The following is a 20543-nucleotide window of genomic DNA, read 5'->3' on the forward strand; positions in this document are numbered from 1 at the left end:
CCTTCCAAAACACTACAACATGTATTAATGAAGGCCTGTGCAATACAAGCTCTCTAAAAGATACAACATGTATTCATGAAGGCATGTGCAATACAAGCTCTCTAAAAGATACAACATGTATTAATGAAGGTCTGTGCAATATAAGCTCTCTAAAAGACACATGTATTAATGAAGGCCTGTGCAATACAGCTCTTTAATTTGCATTGGAATGCTTGTATAAAGTTGTGTTCACAATAGGTTCATTACAAACAGTCTCACTTCAGTTCCTTTGGTTTAAAACAGCTAATCAATCTGCTTGCTGTTCACGCTTACCTAGAAGCAAATTAATCAAGTTTGTTTGGGTGTGAGATGAAGTTCGTTTTTTTTTTTTTGTTCATTTCTGTGTTCCGAGGACTGAGTTCATTTGTGTTCACATTGCAGTTTGTAAGTAATCTTGGTTTTTTTATGGTTAGTGGACTGGGTGTTTACACTGTCTGCACTGCATTTTGGTATCTTTAAAATGGCAGTGATTAGGCAATCGTTCCGTTTCAAGTTTTGTATTGCTTTTTATCACTATTAAAGCAAGCAGGAAAGTACAGGAGCTGCAGGGACAGCATTCTCTGTCAAGTTCTCACTGGATTTTGGTGTCCAACTAAATTTGTGTCCCTGTTTCTTCAACTGTCCATATTGTTCCCCTTAACATTTTTGCAGAATACCAGACACAAGACATGCAATGCTACCAGCCAACAACACAAAAATAACCAGGAAATGTCACTCTCATTATCCAGCTACAAAGGTCAAAGTATATGGTTTATTTCCTGTGTGCAAATGAACTGATTTCCCCTGTTCTTCACACTGAAGTTTACCAAGCAAACCAAAATCAGTTAATTTGCCATACAAATTGAGACCAATCGGTTTGGTTTGTTTGCCAAGTGAACTTTGATGTTCACACTAAATACCAAGTAAATTGAACCTAACTGAAGTGTAGAACCAACCCCCATAACCAACTCTGTGTGAACACAGAATAGAATACATACATACATACATACATACATACATACATACATACATACATACATAGATACATACATACATAGATATGTGACAAAAACAGACAAAAATAAACTTGATGAACTTCTTTAATTCATTTAATTTCAAAGGCTACATGATGAAACAAGAAAGAAAACCTGTTTAATGAAAAAGCCCAGTTTTGCCTCCACTAAATTCCTTTTATGAGATTAGGTAATGTATAGGAAGTTTCAGAGCAATAACTTATAGATTATCCTTTAACCTCCAATGCGACTCCTCATTATAACTGTTGTCTTTTGTATTGGCAGCTTTTCCTTCCACCGATTCACACATTTGCGTCTTTTCAGCTTTTTGTTTTGCATCACAGACTAACAGTTGACTGATCCCATAATTTAAGAATAGCCATCTCTTAAAAGGATCCCAATGATTCAGAAGCAACATTATGACTAGGAAACCCATTCCATACCCTTGACACACTGTGTAAATTAGTGCTTCCTACCCCTGACCAGTCAACTAATAACTGTGCTACACCTGAAAAAGCAACCAGGATTGACTTTGTTGACTCTTTTTAGGATTGTAAAAACCTAGATGAAGGGTCCTTAACCCTTCTTTGCGCTATGCGAAACTGTTTTTGTACACCTCTCTGATAGCATCTCCTTGGCTTTGTTTGGTACAAGGCTCCTTGGGGGTGTTTTTCTTCACCCCTAAGACATTAATGTACTTAAAATGTGTTTAAATGATCTAAGGGATTTTCTCCAAAAGACAGCCTACCAGTACGTCACATCCAGCGGCTCAAAATACTTCTTTGCGATGAGGTCAGCAAAATAAGCTTCCGTTTCCCGGCAGGCGGTCCCATTCCCGATGACAACAGTGTAACAACTTCAGGGAGAAACCAAAAAAAACACACAACACGAGATTAAAGTAAGAATAATCTTCACATTCATGCAGTGCACAGCATACAAGCTGAAAGCGCACCTACTGTTGCATGGAGATTGCAAAGTGCTACAGAATGATATTAATGTTTTGTATTCTCAAAGAGACACCCCTTTTTAAAATCAGACAGCATTTCTTTGCATTATTATCAGCTTCTCTGAAATTGAGGTGTTCTTTCCTGATGAACGCGAGGTGTTCCTCAATGCACCCTCCTCAAGCTCGGGGACTTGTAACTGTTCTCACAAAGGGAATCACTGAGCATGTGGAAGCCAAACACTTCTGGGTCTTTGTTGTGGTTCATACTCAGGAAGAAGAGTTTGCCAAATCCTTACTAAACTGACAGACATGCCGCTGGTATGTGGACAAAAGAGAATTTTTTTTTTATTTAAAGTGCAATCACATTTATCATATTTCCTTAAGCTAAGCACACAACTGCATTGAAGTGATTAATAGAAGTTAAGTGTGTGTGTAGTAGAAGCCATACATTACTTGTATTTTCTCAGCAGATGCCTAATCTTTTCAGCTTCACGAAATCCATTCCCTCCGTGCAAATAGACCACATCTGTATGTAGAATCTGGCCTGAAACAGCAGGAAAAAAAGGATATTTACACCTCGATACACAGTATACAGTAACTACACTAAAATCAGTTTTAACCTAACGTACTGGAATAAATTACAATCACCTCGTTTACAGAGAGATCAGTTTGTCTTTACTCAAATCTGATGGTTTTATGTTTATATGTACAGTTGATCCTGGGGTCTATTCAACTGATCTAAATACCACCATATTTTAAATAATTGAATAGAACCCTCTCTGATGCAATGGAGAAAGGGCTCAACTAGGGCTGTGTTCGAAGGTTCGAAGGTTTGTTCGCTAGCCAGGGATTCAAAGACTGTTTTAAACCTTCGAAGGTTCGTCAGACGCCAATCACGCACTGTATGTTTTGTTTTTTTCTTCCTGTTAACAGAAATTGTTTGACAATGTGTGAATACTATAAAATCACACATTAAATGTCACTCGCATGAAAAGTGTGATCTTTTGATTTGTATAATGAATATTACGTAAACAAAAGTTATTAAAATCTGCTACCAAATCGTAATACGTATAGCAACTCTACATGGCGCCGCTGCCTTGTAAGGAGCAGGGTATAGTATCCAAAGCAGTGGGCGGGTACCTCTAGGCTGTATTGCTTCAGTAAAATATGTGCCGAGTACCTAGTGTACAAGATAGAGTAAGATAAGTGCAAAGGTAGAATATGTTTGAAACATACACTAACACTAATAATTTTAATTTCGAAAACTGAGCACCGTCCGCCCCTCCCCCCTCCAGCTTGTGTTATCCAGAGGCAAACCTTTAATTTCTTCATTAGCCATCTCGACAGCAAAACGTTTTTTTGTTAAATGCCAAGACGACCAAAAAAAAGTTGAATGCAAACTGGGCAAGCGACTTGTATCAATTATCATGGAAGTATAAACCAATCTCTGACAAGCGTAAGTTCATATTATTATTAGTATTATTAATATTTTTAGGAGTAGTAAAATGTGACTTATAACCTGCTTGGAACGGTGACTTAAATAAAGCTTTGTTTTGCCTAAGTCCGCTGCATTTGGTGCTGCTGCAATGGAAGCTTACTGTACATATTGTAAGCAGCATCAATTGTGTATTTTTATTGAAATTATAAAAACATGATTACTGTTCTATATAACTTATTTTTAAACTACATGTGAATGTTTTATTCCATTTAAATGGATTACCTGTAAAATAGGATTTTCAATCAAATATAGGCAAGTAGCTATGGTGACGTCACCAGTAAATTATGCAAATGAGTACCATCAAAGGTTCGAACCTTCGAAGGTCAAAATGTACCTTTCTTTGTAGCCCTAGGTAGAACGACTACTAACTTGACAGTAGAACAGTTAAATAGGTTGACTAGTTACCACTATTAAATATGAATAAATCACATACTTTATTTGATAATACCTAGTGCTCTTTCTGTATGCATTGTTTCAAAACACTTTCCTGTTGGTGCACTATACTTTAAAACTGCTTGAAAATTTTAAAACTATTTATTAATGTTCAGCAACGTTGACGTCTTCTGCAGGTGCTCTCTCTCCCCGCAGGCACCTGTAGTTTGGAACGCCTTACTGATGGGGACCCATACCACAAAGACATTATCCAGATCTAAATGTCACATAAGGTATCTGATCAGCTCACTGTTATAGATGAGATGAGGCCTGGTACTTACTTCTGGCTGCTGCTTCTTGTTGTTAGTATCATATCCTGATGAACCAAATGCTAATACAAGATGTAAGTTGACCTTAACTGTGCTGCATGATCCTGTCGAGTATGTGCATGTCAGGGAAACAGGTAGAGTTGATATACTTCTTGTGAAGGCTTCTTAAAAATGTACAGAGATATGTAATGTCTTTTAAAATACTTCTGTCTACCCTCTACGGTGCTTCCGTGTAATTTCTATCTAACCAACACATCAAAAAATGTAATGTGAAATATTGAAAACAATGAATTAGTGAAGAGCCCTTATACAGTATAGTTCGTGAACAAGTTAGTGTCAGCATGGCCTAACCGTGAATTGACCGAATTTGTGTATTATTGAGCCGTGAATTAACGAGGCAGCACTGCATTAGTACAGAACTGCTACTACTCCCCCACATCACAAAACAAATCTAATTCAAGTGGCTTACTTGTGGGTGAAAGGACTGCCAGCTTGCAGCCGTGTCTGTATCCAGGGTCCACCCCCATTAAGACTCGCCCCCTAACTGGTCCGGTAAGAAGCAGCTGACGGAGATTTCTTACAAACATCGCGATGGACTCCTTCTCTGCGCTTGTTGTCAAACCCGACCTTGAAAAACAGATCAGTCACTTTTCTGCCTGTTAACATGCACCTTGCAGTGGTTACATTGCAGCCTGTCATTGTTTCTGAGCAGCTTTTATCAAACTTCACTGAAGATATGCTTGCACAGTAAAATATATATTTGTAATCTTCTCAAGCAACAACAGTAACAGCAGAGGTGTAATCAATAGGAGCGACAACATTTTAAGCAAATTGTGCACTTTTGCTACTAGCATTAAACTTAGCATAGAATACTTCGTGCTGGGACAAATATCTGAATATTCTAACTAATATTTTTTTCTATTTTAACGTGTTATTGTAAGGTCTTGCTGTAAAATAAAGACACACACACAGGGGCCACGGCCACGCCCCCTGCTGTTATGCTGTCTCTGCCTGCATTCAGAGCAATACAATGGCTTTTATTACTTTTTGAAAAACCAACGAATATCCGAACGAATATTTAAATTATAAGCAAATATCCGAACATGAAAATCCTATATTTCGTCCCAGCACTAATAATACTTCATAAAACACTAACATTGGAACTTTGCAAGCTTATTGGCTCACAGTGTCACATGACCAAAAAGTGCACCCACAAACTGGCCAATAGTCAAGAACTATTGCCCTCTGACGTCCTTCAACAATGTTCCCCTCTGAAATCACAGGTTTATTAAACAGATTTCAGAAACTGTTTCCACGGTCATAAAAAGTAAATGTATTCCTCTCCTTTACAACATCACCCCCTGGTGATATGTCAGCCTCAGTGTTTCCATTGACTCACCTGCGTTTACATAAATACTGTACAAAACCACATGTGTTTTCTTTAAAAGACTAGTCTGTTTATTTATTTTACAGCAACATCAAAATATATTTATAGGCTATAAGACGAAGACTGAGGAGACCTCAGGCAAACACAAAAAAAATACATAAATAAAATATTGGTGTGGCACTTACCTAAAAGCTCTACATAGCAACGGTTGAATAAGCCTTTTATATGAATCTTCTACAGCATCTTTTAGTAGTTTAAAGAGTTCATCCCTTGCATAGCCCTTTGGTCTCCATCTACAATATACATCAATACATTTATTATAAATACCAAAGCCTGCCCTTCAGTGTTTCCTGGTAGCATCCAAGAAGTATTTCATACCCACATAACAGTGTTTGTGTTCATTATAATAATAAAAAAACACATTTAAAAAGAACAGTATTTAACCATTCACTTGTGACTTCCAATACTTTTCACGCCACCCTTACAATACCTTGTATCCAGAAGCAGTAGTCCTGCAGCACATGTAAGACAATCATACAATATTATACTTGTCCTTCAACTCTATCTGCGACAGGGTACCCACCCCTTGTGTGCATTTTATGTATGTATGACTATTGTCAGCATTTGTATTATTATTATTATTATGTGTGTATGTGTGCGGACGGACGAAAGCCGTCCGTCATTGTTATTTATTGTTTTAGACCGGCAAAAAAGCCTGTCTCAAAATGTAGCTGGCGTGGAAAAGGTTGTGGCTGAAGCCTTAATAAGGTAATTGTTTAATAGGTAATTAAGGCTCCAGGCACAGTATAAAAGACCCACTCTGAGGTCAGAGCAGCAGAGAGTTTAAGTGAGTTAAGAAGAGTAAGAGTGAATGCTACCAACCAGCGAACAAGGTACTTGTTAATTATGAAAGTGTATTTATAGTTTGTGTTTTATTTTGCTTTGGCCAGCGTGCCCTTTTCCTTGTGTATTTTGTTTAAACTGTTTGTTTACTTGTGTTTAATAAAAAGCTGAGCGCTACTGCGTTCAGTTTAGCCCCGTACGTTCTGTTGTTTTTGGTTTCATTTCCTGGTCTGAAGGTACCACCCACACGCAGCACTCAAGCCATCTGTGACACTATCACTTAATTATTCATTTCCAGTACAGTTCACAGCAATACAACCCATCTCTTAGGAAACATGTGGTAGCACTCAAGACAAAAATTAGCAAATAAATCAGAATTCGCTCTTATTTCAAGCCTGGTTCATGGCAAATATATCTAGCTTTTTCCTTATATGGAGTACCTATATGAATTACTTTTAAGATAACAGAATTTTCAATCCAATATAAACTAGTAGCTACGGTGACGTCCTTTGGTAATGTGTTCTGAACCTTCGAAGGTCAAAATGTACCCTTTGTTACAGCCCTAATATACACAGTGCTCATGCTATAGTGGGGAGCCATAGTTACAAGACCGTGCTATTTGTGTTCTGGACAGGGTGTCTACTTTGGGGTCCTGCCTAAATACCAATAAAGGAAATAAACTAAACTGATTAAGTTTCATCTGCCCTGGCTAAATTACTTTTATAATATTAATTTGTGGATACTTTCAGTAAAGTATGCACAAATGGGAAAACACACATCACTGAACACTGGGACTAGTCTGATTTTTCTTTTTTAAAAACATCACACTGTATCCACACAGCTCAAAATGGGTTAATAGAATAATAAACAGGTCTCAGAAGTTATTTCAGAATATCGTCAAAGTTGTGGTATTTTGTTTTGTTCAGCTGGCTCAATAAAAAGGTTATTGCTCGGATTTGAAGACCCGAATGGCTTGGCTGATCCCCTCGAGGTGCAAGCCAGCCTTTTGGCTTTGCTTGCTTGACTGCCTCCAAGACAGCCGTGCCCCTGATTCTAACCTTGCTGTTCAGGTTCAAGTGCACTCATTTGTATCCAATCGCTATTTTCCATTACATTTTTTAAACAAACTTTGTTTGCATGTTATGTTTTTAGCAATCTAGAGAGCACTGTACAATTACACTGTCTGTTGCCTCACTTGGGCACCCGACAGTGGTGATGTTTTAAATGAGAGGCCCTCAGTGTTCGCGCTAGGCCGCGCCATTGCGCCAATGCCCCCCTGAAATAAAAAATGTCCCGCTGAATTTCTCTTAACGTGCCCGTGTGTCCCTCGTCCTAGACCAGACACAATACCAATACGCAGTAAATTAATGCATTTTGTATTAACATGACATGTCTGACGACAGGCTAATCTTTTTTACCTGTTTGTTTACACTTGCGTTTTCATAATTAAACTCCCGTGTTTTTATTCTCCAGTTCAGTAGAATGTGCTCACACCCTCCCTGGTTACAGGCAGTTTCACAGTAAAGCCTGGACAACATCAGGCTTGTTAACAACGTGGCCCGGCGCAAATAGTATTCCTGTTACACCCGATCATTACTTCTGGAAGAATAAGTAATCGGCTTCAGCAGTGACTTTTGAAATGCAGGCTATTATATTTGTGCTTAAAAATACTGTGTGCAGTAAATTTGCAAAACGAAAACCGCATCATTGACAAAAAAAAAGTAGCCTACGGTAACGTTATAAAATGTGAAATTTGTAATTTTTTTATTTATATATATATATATATATATATATATATATATATATATATATATATATATATATATATATTATTATATATATATATATATATATATATATATATAATATATATATATATATATATATATATATATATATATATAATTACACATATACACACACACACAGACATATGTGATTTTATACAGCACTGTATATACATCTTGCACTGAGAAAACACCACTGGAATTGGAATAAAGGAAATTATGATGTATCACAGTTCACGTGCAGTCACAGTTTTGGTAAGTAGCATTTTCAATATCATTATATCATTATGTGCAGTATTATAGCAAATCCACAAAACCAACGAAATGTATTGTATATTTGACATTTTATTTTTAGTGTTCTGTGTAACACGGGCCACCATTTAACCTTAAACAATTAAATCCAGTACTTGCAGCAGATATACACGTTTATCATATCAACAACACCAACGTGTGTTGTAAAAATAAAGCAACAATTGTTTTGAAAACTGTCCAGAATATTTACTTGGGGGCTAAGAATGAAAAATGTAAACAAAAAAAAAAATGCAATTTTTGATATGGAAATTGTCAAAATAAAGGGGAAGCTGGAAGGTAAGAATTTCCCAGTCAGGACAATGGCATTTAAATACTACTACTATTAAACTGTATAGTAATGTGGTTTCTTCTAGCAGTTTTCAAACTGGGGTACACGTACCCCTGGGGGTACGTGAGAACAACTCTGAAATGGCAGACAACACATTTTATTTTGTACCACTTGCCAATCTATTGCAAACTTTTATCATGTAATCAACGTTTAATCGCTAACACCAGACTGATGTGCTGTGACAGAGCGTTCGGCGCACACACGACTAATTAACATATTAAATATGTACATTTTAAATAAGCCCTGTTGTTTAAATGTCATATAAACAGCTGGTCTGTCTGGGATAAAAAAAATTACATATTTTAAAAAACTAAAAGCTTAGTCTTTAACTCATTTTATTTCCTGTGTGCGTTCGTGCCTGCAAATCGATATTTTTTTTTTTCAATGACACGATTTAAAGTTTATTGTAACTTAAGTACTACATTTCAAAATACAGAATGTATGGCCAATCAGAAACCAAAGTATTGCCATGCGGTCTAGTATTGCCATGCGTTATGTCTGGTGTGAGAGTTAAGAGTTTTTAGCTTTCAATCCAGTGAAGTGAGTTGTGTGATAACAAGCAGGGACATCCATCACATACTAGGTAAGCGTTTTATTGTTTTTTAATTAGCATCAGTACTGTACGTTTAATCACCAAGAATTTAAAAATGCCAATAATATGTTTTCGTAAAGAGGTCAGCTGTAGAGATGCGTGGACAGTGAACTTTTCTTTGCCTTCTTTTCTGTAATTTTATTATCAATAAAAATACATGATTGCCATTTGCGATCATGGAATAGTCCTATGTTATTTCTGAGTGATGTGAGGCTAGCACGGAGACTTCGTTGATTTTAATTAATTACTATTTGCAATAAAATGATGATGTTTCCAAAAACTAGAAACCTGTCTGAGGGACTATTTTGAGCTAAAAGTAAATATAATATATATTTTCTGTTTTATAATACTGTAACTTTTACACTTGTATCCATCACACACTCCAAGGCTTGTGCGTTTTGTTGTATCATGCTATTGTACAGACCTTTTTTCTGTTTTCACTTTATGACTATCTCAGTGGACTACATTTTTTGGAAAGGGGTACGCAGCTTAAAAAGATTGAAAACCCCTGTTCTAATGTGATTTGGTACAATTAATATCCTCTACTCAGTGATACACCAGCATCACCGTGACACATTTCCCAATATTGTCCCCAAAAGTGACACTGAGTATTGTAGAGACACCTTGGTTGTATCTACAGCTTTACAGTTTTATTTTTTATTCAGAAACAAAAAGGTCAGTGAACTCTGCTGGCATATTTAAAAACAAACAAAAATAAGAAACGGTGGTTGGTTCTGAATCAAACAAACATACTGACCCCCTCACTGAAGAAAATGTCCCCCTAAAATTTTGAGAGGGGGCCACATTGACCCTCAGTCTGTAAGTCCAGGAGCAAACACTGTGCCCTGGTGCAGAAATGCAAAAGATAAATGTTGGTGTTGTTCCTTTTTTATTCTATAAGCCAACGATTCCACAGGGGCATGACCGTTTAGCTGGGATTTATAACATTTTTCTATCAGCAACTAAAACATATACTGTGTGCACCCAGGGATCATTCGACTGCACCTTTTGCTTCCTCTCCTATTAGCTGAACGCTTTTGTACAGCAACTGCCCTGACACAAACACACACACAGTAGTTTAGGAGAAGCAACATGTAGAAGATGCATACAGACCTTACGTTGAGACACCACCTAATAAATTCATTCTTCACCCTGTCAGGAATGTTGACCTTCACTGTCAGGATCTTCAGATTCTCCCCTCGGTTAATGGCCAGAATCTGAGTGCAAACATAAATGGCACAGACAGATGACACGCAAAATACACAAAAGATGAACTTCTCAAGTCTGCTCTCATGAAACTGCTTGCTTGATGTCCTGCACAAAATGATGCGGTTATAAGGGATAGGAGTTAAGGAAGTGATGAGCCATTGAGCATAAGTGTCTAACCTTTTTTTTTTTTTTTTCTCTTCTACGACAGTCATTTTGAAACACAAAAATAAAAATGTTTGTCCTATGAACAAAATTCCTACACTTTTTTTTTTTTTTTAACTTTTTTTTACTTTTTTAAAAGATAGATGTACACACAAACTAATGTTTAATTTTTTCACTTACACCTTAAATTCCTACCAACATTTCAAGAGTCAAGACTTTCACTTCCATCACTAGCCTTGTTGATGTGATAACCTTAACATGATTCACATTTTAATTTTAAATAGGGGTATCCACGCTTCGTTCATCTGCAGAAATCTTTCCCGATGGGTCTGCCACACGCAAACTAAAGAAAAAAGTTAATGTTTAGGAACAAGGGAAAGCATTTTTGTTGTTCAGGTTAAAACTAGAACATTTTGTGTGTGTGTGTGTGTGTGTGCACGCGCAGGTAAACAAAACCAGACCATTCCAAGGGGAATAAAGTAAGGGGAATGGCACCTCTAGTTGAATGGTCTGCACATGTATGAAGAAGCATGTGATATACTTCATTGACGTGGTCAGAGAAAATCGAACCGTACATATTAAGATACCAACTCAAAGTTCACTGCCTCTATACAGCCAATACCCAACGAGTCAAAAGACTTCCCATAGGTCAATGCTGTGGTCACGTACATAGTTTACATCAGTAACTGAAATGGTATCTGGGATGTGATGCTTTGACAATACTTTTGAACTACAATCTACAACATGCAAAAGGCAGATTACCTTGTAGTAGTTCAGTGTGACTAAACCACCCACAATTACTACACATACCGCCATAGAGTATTTCATAGCTGTGGATGATATTATTTACCTTGTAATGGACTCCTAATTACAACCAGAGGATTACTTAAAACAACAAAACAAGCATGCCAAATTCTAAATAAAACCAAAACATGTATCCCTGCTGCCATGCCAGAAATCAGGAGATAAGTCACACAGAGGTTAAACATCTTAAAACAAAAACAGCCTTTAAAACACAGATCAGTGTGCCACATGTCAGTAACCAAACCCCAGCATCAAACCCGGTCGGAGATTATTTATGATGAAAAGCTCTTCATGTATCACTCAATCGTAGCAGAAAATCAAAGAACAGTTTGCACTGTTACACTTAGCCATCACTAGAGTATATGCTGGCATTATAACCAAAAATAAAATAAAAAGAATCTTAAACACAACATATCACATATCAAACTAATTAAAAAATAATCTAAATTTTTTATATATATAGGTAGTGGACAAAAAAATGGAAACACCTGGGTAAATGAGGGACACCAAGTATATTGAAAGCAAGGGCTTCCACACAGGTGTGGCTCATGCGTTAAGCAAATAACATCCCAGCATGCTTAGGGTCATGTATAAAAATGCTGGGCAGGCCTGGTTGCCTATAATTATGGCTAGCATGGCTGCAAGAGGAGACCTCTGTGACTTTGAAAGAGGGGTGATTGTTGGGGCGTGTTTGGCAGGAGCTTCAGTGATCAAGACAGCTCAACTTGCTGATGTTTCACGAGCAACGGTGTCTAAGGTGATGTCTGCATGGAACTCCGAGGGAAAGACATCATCAGCAAAGGGCATATACCAGGATCGTGATATCCGTGCATTAATTTGGCGTGCAAGGCAAAACTGACGAGCAACTGCAGATCAATTGACTGAAAATTTCAACCTGGGGCGCGAGCAGCCAGTTTCATTAAAAACTGGTCCACCGAGAACTCCACAGAGAGGAACACCATAGTGGTCCAACGCCCTATTAAGTGACTTTACATTGATTTTTCCATTTTTTTGTCCACTACCTGTATAATTTTTATATACACTACCGGTCAAAAGTTTTAGAACACCCCCATTTTTCTAGTTTTTATTGAAATTTAAGCAGTTCAAGTCCAGTGAATAACCTGAAATGGTACAAAGGTAAGCGGTAAACTGCCAGAGGTTAAAAAAAAAAGTTTAGGTTACCAAAAAAATAATGTACATTTCAGAGTTATACAAAAAGGCCTTTTCAGGGAACAAGTAATGGGTCAAGTAAATTAAGCCTTGAAAGTTGATGCTAACAATTCCTACAGGTGTCCCAACTTTTGTTGATTACTTACAAACCCTCTGTCTGTATAAAAGCAGTGTTGGAACAGACTGTGTTACTACACCATCTTAAGCATTATTTGGACAGTATTGTACTGCAGGAAGTAGTATATTGCTCTCATAATGGCAAGAAAAAGGCAATTAACAAAGGAAGAAAGACAGACAGACCATTATAACCCTTAAAAGTGTAGGTCTTTCCTTTAGAGAAATTGCAAAGAAAGCCAAGGTGTCAGTGAGTACAGTTTCCTACACCATCAAAAGGCACTTGGAAACTGGAGGAAACTCTGACAGGAAGCGGTCTGGCAGACCCAAAGCCACAACAGAATCAGAAGACAAGTTTCTGAGAGTCAACAGCTTGCGTGATAGGCGGCTCACAGGACAACAGCTTCAAGCACAGCTTAACACTGGTCGAAGTAAGCAAGTCTCAGTTTCAACTGTGAAGAGAAGACTTCGAGCTGCAGGTTTGACAGGTCGAGTGGCAGTAAGAAAGCCATTGCTAAGATGGCAAAATAAGAAAAAGAGGCTTGCCTGGGCCATGAAGCACCGTCAGTGGACTACTAAAGACTGGAAGAAGGTCTTATGGACCGATGAATCAAAATTTGAAATCTTCGGTTCATCACGCAGGGTTTTTGTACGCCGTCAAGTAGGCAAAAGGATGGTTCCTCGGTGTGTGACATCAACTGTCAAACATGGAGGAGGAAGCGTGATGGTCTGGGGCTCTTTTGCTGGATCCAGAGTCGGCGACTTGCACAGAGTGAGTGGCACCCTGAACCAAAACTGCTACCACAGCATTTTGCAGCGCCATGCAATACCCTCTGGTATACGCCTAGTTGGTCAGGGGTTCATCCTACAGCAAGATAATGACCCAAAACATACCTCCAGGCTATGTCAGAACTACCTTAGAAGAAAAGAACAAGACGGTAGGCTTCAAATCATGGAATGGCCAGCACAGTCTCCAGACTTAAACCCCATCGAGCTGGTTTGGGATGAACTGGACAGAAGGGTGAAAGCAAAGCAACCTACAAGTGCAACACATTTGTGGGAACTTCTGCAACAGTGTTGGGAAGAACTTTCCGAACAATATTTGATTTCCATTGTAGTAAGAATGCCACGAGTGTGTTCAGCTGTTATATCTGCAAAAGGTGGCTACTTTGATGAGTCAAAAATTTAGATTACATTCTGTTAAACAAAACGATTCCATGATTTCTTTTTTATCTCCAATTGTTTATTTGTTCTATGCTTTAATTTCAGAGTACATTGAGACATTAAACTGCGTAAATTTCAATAAAAACTGGAAAAATGGAGGTGTTCTAAAACTTTTGACCGGTAGTGTGTAATATATATATTATATATATATATATATACACACAGTATATATATATATACATATATATATATATATATATATATATATATATATATATATATATGCGATAAAAAATAACGGTTTTTGTATTTGAGAAGAAGGGGTTATATTTATTTTACATGGTGAAAACATGATCTTGAACATAATGCTGTGCTTGAGAACGACGCCGCTACGACAACGACGATAATGCTGTAAAGGGCAAGGAATGAGAACAAGCAGGCTATCCTCAAAGCACTGCAAACCCTATACAATGAACGAGAACGAGGAGGCTATCCTCAAAGCACTGCAAACCCTATACAATGAACGAGAACGAGCAGGCTATCCTCAAAGCACTGCAAACCCTATACAATGAACGAGAACGAGCAGGCTATCCTCAAAGCACTGCAAACAGTATACTTCATGGCGAAGGAGGATATTCCATCTCTGAGGTATAGCAGTTTTTTGGATTTGATTTCTCAGAGAAGCAGGGAAATCCATACAACAGTACAAAGGGGTAAATATCTCTGACACTCCAACACAAAGAAAGAGTGCAAGCACAGTCAAAACAAATTTAATTCAGAAAATCCTGGTGCAGCTAGACAGAGGATTCTCTAAATCTGCAACAGATCTAGTTTCTGCCTTATCAGTGCTTGGTTTAGGGGGGATCCAATTTATTCCAGCAGATGAGCTGGATACCTTTGGAGATGACAAGGCTGAGCTGCTAATACAGAAGTATGGGGAGGATAAAGGGGAGCAAAAGGAACACATCAATGCGCTGGAAACAAAAGGAGAATGGCTCAGACTGAAGAAATTGGTAAGAGATTAACATTACCCAACAGGTACTTTGAAAATCCTCTATTCTGTGATACACTACGATGGCATTGGTGTTACCCATTCATACAGCAGATGTGGAGAGGGGCTTTAGGGGTCAAAATGTGTTGAAGACGTTTGTTCAAATTTTTTTTATTTTTTCCATTAAAAATATATATTTTAAAACAATAAGAATGCATAAATTGCATGCAAGCATTTCTAAGAATCATAAATACAATTATTTATGATTAAGACAGCTATCAATCACGGCAGATTATCTTTAACAGTTGCAATCTCATAAAACAGTAAATTAGCATTTTCCCTAAAATGCATAGACAAGACAGCACTATGCAGAAAGAGGTTACATTCATTGTTGTTTCAAGCTGCTGCACGTTACAAGCCATGAGCACTGTCACTGCAGAGCACTCTGTGTCAATCACAAACCCTAATTCAATCACTAGCTAATTCGGACATGTCACATATGTTAAACACAGTGCTTTAAAATGACTGGGGGACATGCTTCTGATGCGCGGTCTCCAGCGCTGCACTGGTAGTGACATACCAGCCCTGACATGCTGCCTCCCAACAATGTGAGTAATAGAACTGTTATAAACAGCACATCGTGGAGGGGGGGGGGGGGGGGGGAGCAGCAGGTAAGCAGATTGTCAGAGCCCGCGTTCCTGTGGATTGGGCAGAAATAATGGACCTGACAACATTTACGCTAAGAACCAAATTAAACATGAAATTAACAGCACACGTCTCAAGCCACAGCAATTCCCGCTAAAGTTACAGGCCACACGGACGCCCTTGAGCAACCCGGTTTTTGCCAGCTGACATTTACAAAATACATTTACTAAATCATTTTGAGAGTGCTATGCCTTGTTTTATTTATTTTCATTTTTTTAAAACAAAACAATTATTTTTTTCCAACTTATGTGTTTATGCCCTATGTGGAGGTAAGTTCTAATGCAAAAGCACATTTATTGAGTGAAAACTACTGTACACTATATAGGATAAGAGCAAGAAAATAATCAGTTTTAAGTAGGAGCAGTTAATGCATTGATCTGACTAGTTTGTTTGTTTTGTTTTCTATAGTTAAATTGTTTTTCATATACATTTGGAAACTTTTGTTTTGCACTTGCTTTATTTGTCCACTCCATTTAATAACCTCTAGCAGCTGTCTACGAAAGGGCTGAAAACCCCCTACTGTGACAACGCATCTGTGCTGCAGACCCCTATCAACCAGGAAATTAAATACAATGACCAAAATACACGGACTGTGACTGGACTCCAGAGATATACAGTTAGCACTCTCATAGCCGACCCTATAACATTTTGACTTCAGGGATGGTTAAACGCGTATGACACATATCTGATTATTTCATTTTGGCCCGTTCCAACCCTTGTCCGTTTTTTCAGGGAACACAAAAAAGTTACAAATGTCAAATACATAGCTGAAAGGATCGTGTTTTAAAATAAATAGGCTTCCATTTAGATGTACTGTAGTTGGTTTAGATGGTACAGAACTATATTTTCAACGGACGTATTTCAAGTCAGAACGATGATTCTAAAAATATCACTGGCCATAAGAGACGACAAGTGGACTGTAACAGTACAAACTTTTAAATCCGGTACGTATTTAGCAGTATGTAAAATTTAATCAAAATGTTACTGTAACTGGGGGAGATCTGTGCTGACTCTTCTGGTGCGTTCAAAGTGCTGCAGGAAGAGGGCAGCAGCCTTGCAATATCCGCCTGTCAGTCATGGCAGTGACACAGAGAGGTGGGAGAGAGGGTGTGTGGGCTTGCCCTCTCTCTGAGTGGCTGAGAGGCGGGCCTTGGGGAGGATTGCTGGCCTTATAAAATAACATTCTGTTGTTCCCTCAGCTCTGCCCCTGTACGACAAAACAACGAGCTAGCGGCAGCTCTGCTCCAGGACTGAGAACGGCCGGGAAAAAAAAAACGAAAGAAACCCAAAGAGAAGAAAATAAAGATAATGCTAGCAGGGAAACCTTGGGCAGACCCCATAACTGCATAAAAAGCAGGCTGAGGGAGTGGTGAAGTGTAGGACGGGGACCCGGGCCGTGGGGGTAGCGACGGTCGGGGTAGCGCTGCCGAGTGCAGCACCTTTGTAGTTTTTGATTACTGTGTTTTATTTTCTCTTTTTGATTTCGCCTTTTGTTATTTCAGAGCACTTGTGAATGCCCCAGAGTGTCTGTTTACCTGTGGGTATTGCTGTGGACCTGTTTTACCATCGCTGGTATTCAGGCCACAGGCAACAGCGCCCTCCGCAGGCTAAAACAAATCATCACCAGCAAGTACAAAAAAAAGTAAATCAATAAAACTGGGCACCTGTGCGGTGTTTCAAGTACACCCTTCTGTCTCACACATCCAGTGGCGCATCCAGTAAAGGCGCTCCACGTGGAGTGCAAGATGCTCTCTTGAGTCCAGGCTATTCCTTTGCCGACCGAGGACGGGAGCTTCCAGGGGGTGGCGGCACTCAATTGGCCGAGCGCCGCCCGGAAGGAGGGAGGGTTAGGTCGGCCAGGGTGTCCTCGGCTCACCGCGCACCAGCGACCCCTGTAGTCTGGCCATGCGCCTTCGGGCTTGCCTGTAAGCTGCCCAAGAGCTGAGTTGTCCTCCGATGCTGTAGCTCTTGGGTGGCTGCATGGTGAGTCCGCAGTGAGAAAAAAAGCGGTCGGCTGACGGCACACACTTCAGAGGACAGCGTGTGTTCGTTTTCGCCGTCCCGTCAGCGCAGGGGTGGTAGCGGTGAGCTGAGCCTAAAAATAATTGGCCATTTCCAAACTGGGGAGAAAATAATAATAAAATAATTGGCAACGACTAAATTAAAAAAAAAAAAAAAAAGAAAACGTAAACCTACAGACTTATACTTTTTCCATTTGGTTTGCGTTCGTCTTCATTGGATTTAGTATTGTTTTATCTAATTGTATTGAAAAATAGTATTGTTAACTTTAAAAATGGGTTGTATATATATATATATATATATATATATATATATATATATATATATATATTTAGTGCAGTGTGGGGTGCTCCAAAGCAAACAGATAGGTGTATTTCATAACTTTTAGTTTTGAACTTGATCAATTCTATATTACTGCTATGCTCATGGTTTCACTACCATAAATCTTTTCTGTGTGAACACTGGGATTGTATTGTTCAAAGTGACTGCTGTAATAGCAGTCTGTGTGAGGAGTACTTTTTGTGCTGTAATACAGACATTAAATAGTCTGCAACATTGTTTCTATTTATTTTCCATGATTGCATTTATTTAACGCACTCGAACAGTGAATTATTTTCACCGATTCAGCCCTTCTCGTTGTTGATCCCTTACAGAATACCCTGTCTAATTTATAACCCAGCTACAGAAACCGTCCCCCCGCCACCCATTCCCTCATTTTTTAAACCAGTTACGCCACTGCCTGTACTGATATGTAAATCAAATATGTAAATCAAGCTTAATGCTCTACTGCCAAATGCATTTTTTTATACAGCACTTAATTCATCGTGAATATTCTTTTGATTCCGTCCGTGTTCTCGTTAACACGGATTCCATAGAGCCCTATAAGACCTGAAAAAAGGCAAAGGGATGGAGATACACAACAACGCAGGAAGTTGGTCTATCCTTAATTTATGCAAGATGTATTTAGAGTGATCATGTGGAAGAAAAGGTCAGGTTTCCTTAAAAGGGAAAACCATAGAAAGGGAAACAGATCTTTGCGAAAAATTGCAAAAATAACTTAATATATTTTACTGTTAAGTTGCGTTTAAACGTATAATACAAATTTTAACGTTTAAACCCTTACAGCCCTAATTAAAAGTAGGCTACGAGAGTAATGGCATTGGTAGCAAATGCAGCTTCCGCGATGAAAACAGAAAGAAATCATTATAGCAGTCAGCCTTTTGGTGCATTCCCCTTTAAGAGAGGCGGGCTGTGTGCGTGTCAGTCATCTGCGTGTAGCAGTGACGTTTCAATACACCAGTTGAGAAAGCTTTTTTTTGTGCAATGTGTTTATATGATGGAGCGCACGCTTGCAGATATTGGCAGCGTGTTGTAGCGTTTAAATTAAACAAATTACACAAAGCAAGCTTCATAAACACAATGCTTACTGGCCGTTTGTTTAAAAGAGCCGAAGCAATATTCAAACCACGCTGCTTATCGGCTGTCGGCAATATCAAGAAAGAGCGCAAAGTACCATGACAGAGATATTAAGAAAACAGAACCAGGGAGGCAGGGACTGCTAGAGTTAAGAAAGAAGCTATCATTTGCAGGTTACTGTACATTTACCGTTTGTTTTGTATTTTAAAAAATTGCATGGAGATTGCTTATAGCAAACCGCATAGCAACACTGTGTATTTGTAGTCTAATTAATCTCGTTTACGTTTGCTTACTTTTAAAGCAAAACATTTCCTCGTGTTTAAAGCAGTTTGCATGTTGTTTTAGTTCACTAACCTATTTATGGATGTGTAAATGCTTTTTCTATAAATGTGCGCAAACCCGACTTTCACACAACCACATCTATTTTTTGTTTGCTTGCCTGTCATTTCGAACTGAACTCCTGACCAACGTTTAGCCAGGCTATTTATAGTTTAAAAACTGCTAATTAAAATGATCCATGAGTGGGAATGTGATCTTTTTTTTTTGTTTTATAAAAGATATAGCGTTGATTACATGGTGCTTTATGCATGGTTAATTCACGTAAAGTTATATTTTTGCTTCACTATATGTGCATTATAGAGAGGGAGTTATTTTATTGTTAGGGAGCACTGATACGTCGAATATACAGACACCTGTGGGCGCTGTGCGACACGAGACGAGAGAGAAGTCTGTATATTCAACGGATACGGACGGCCTGAAGGGCCTTATTGCATTTAAAATCCAGGTCAAACGGTGGATTTGAAGAAAAAAAAAAAAAAAAAATCATGTTTAGGGCATTGAAAAGATACACCAGGGGGCGGAATTGAGACGGCATATTTATTTTTACAATTTAAGTCGCGCAGAATTCAATTTTTTTATATTAAATAAAACCAACCAATAGAAGATCTGCATTTTGCTGCGGCTGTCCAACCATAAGTGAGCAGATGCGGGACAAACAGTTGACGGTCTTGAGTAAGGTAAACCAATGGGAGTGTCAGATCTGCCCCTTGTTCTGCGGGTGTCCAATCACGAACGAGCAGAGGCAGGACATACACCGTTGAAGGTGAATAGCTGAATTTCACACGATATTGCTATTATAGAGTCCATTATTGAGAATTATATTGAGAACTTTTTTTACAAATTAAAAAAAAAAAAAAATCAGACAACGGAGACGTCGTAGTCGATCTGGTTACGAATCAATTTTCAAGGAGAAATTTCTCAGTAAAATTTGGAGATTGTTAAAAAAGGGAGGTATAATCTGCAAATACCAGAACGGACCAAGGAAGGGAAGGGATATATTCGCCACTTCCAACATTCAAATTATG

At 38.5% G+C, this 20543-nt stretch overlaps 1 protein-coding gene across 4 annotated transcripts in view; it reads right to left on the reverse strand.

The window, feature by feature from the left end:
- The window catches only part of LOC117411508 (S1 RNA-binding domain-containing protein 1), a 123461-nt gene that overhangs the window by 91518 nt on the left and 11400 nt on the right, over window positions 1-20543 (reverse strand). For all 4 annotated transcript variants that reach the window (XM_059024821.1, XM_059024820.1, XM_059024819.1 and 1 more), the window contains exons 10-14: window positions 10539-10642; window positions 5749-5856; window positions 4646-4803; window positions 2431-2521; window positions 1780-1887 (exon numbers count right to left, since the gene is read on the reverse strand). In XM_059024821.1, coding sequence (XP_058880804.1) covers window positions 1780-1887; window positions 2431-2521; window positions 4646-4803; window positions 5749-5856; window positions 10539-10642 — 569 coding nt within the window. The remainder of the gene's footprint in view (window positions 1-1779; window positions 1888-2430; window positions 2522-4645; window positions 4804-5748; window positions 5857-10538; window positions 10643-20543) is intronic.

Source organism: Acipenser ruthenus, chromosome 6 (assembly GCF_902713425.1).
Source record: "Acipenser ruthenus chromosome 6, fAciRut3.2 maternal haplotype, whole genome shotgun sequence".
In the NCBI taxonomy this organism is placed as follows: Eukaryota; Metazoa; Chordata; class Actinopteri; order Acipenseriformes; family Acipenseridae; genus Acipenser; species Acipenser ruthenus.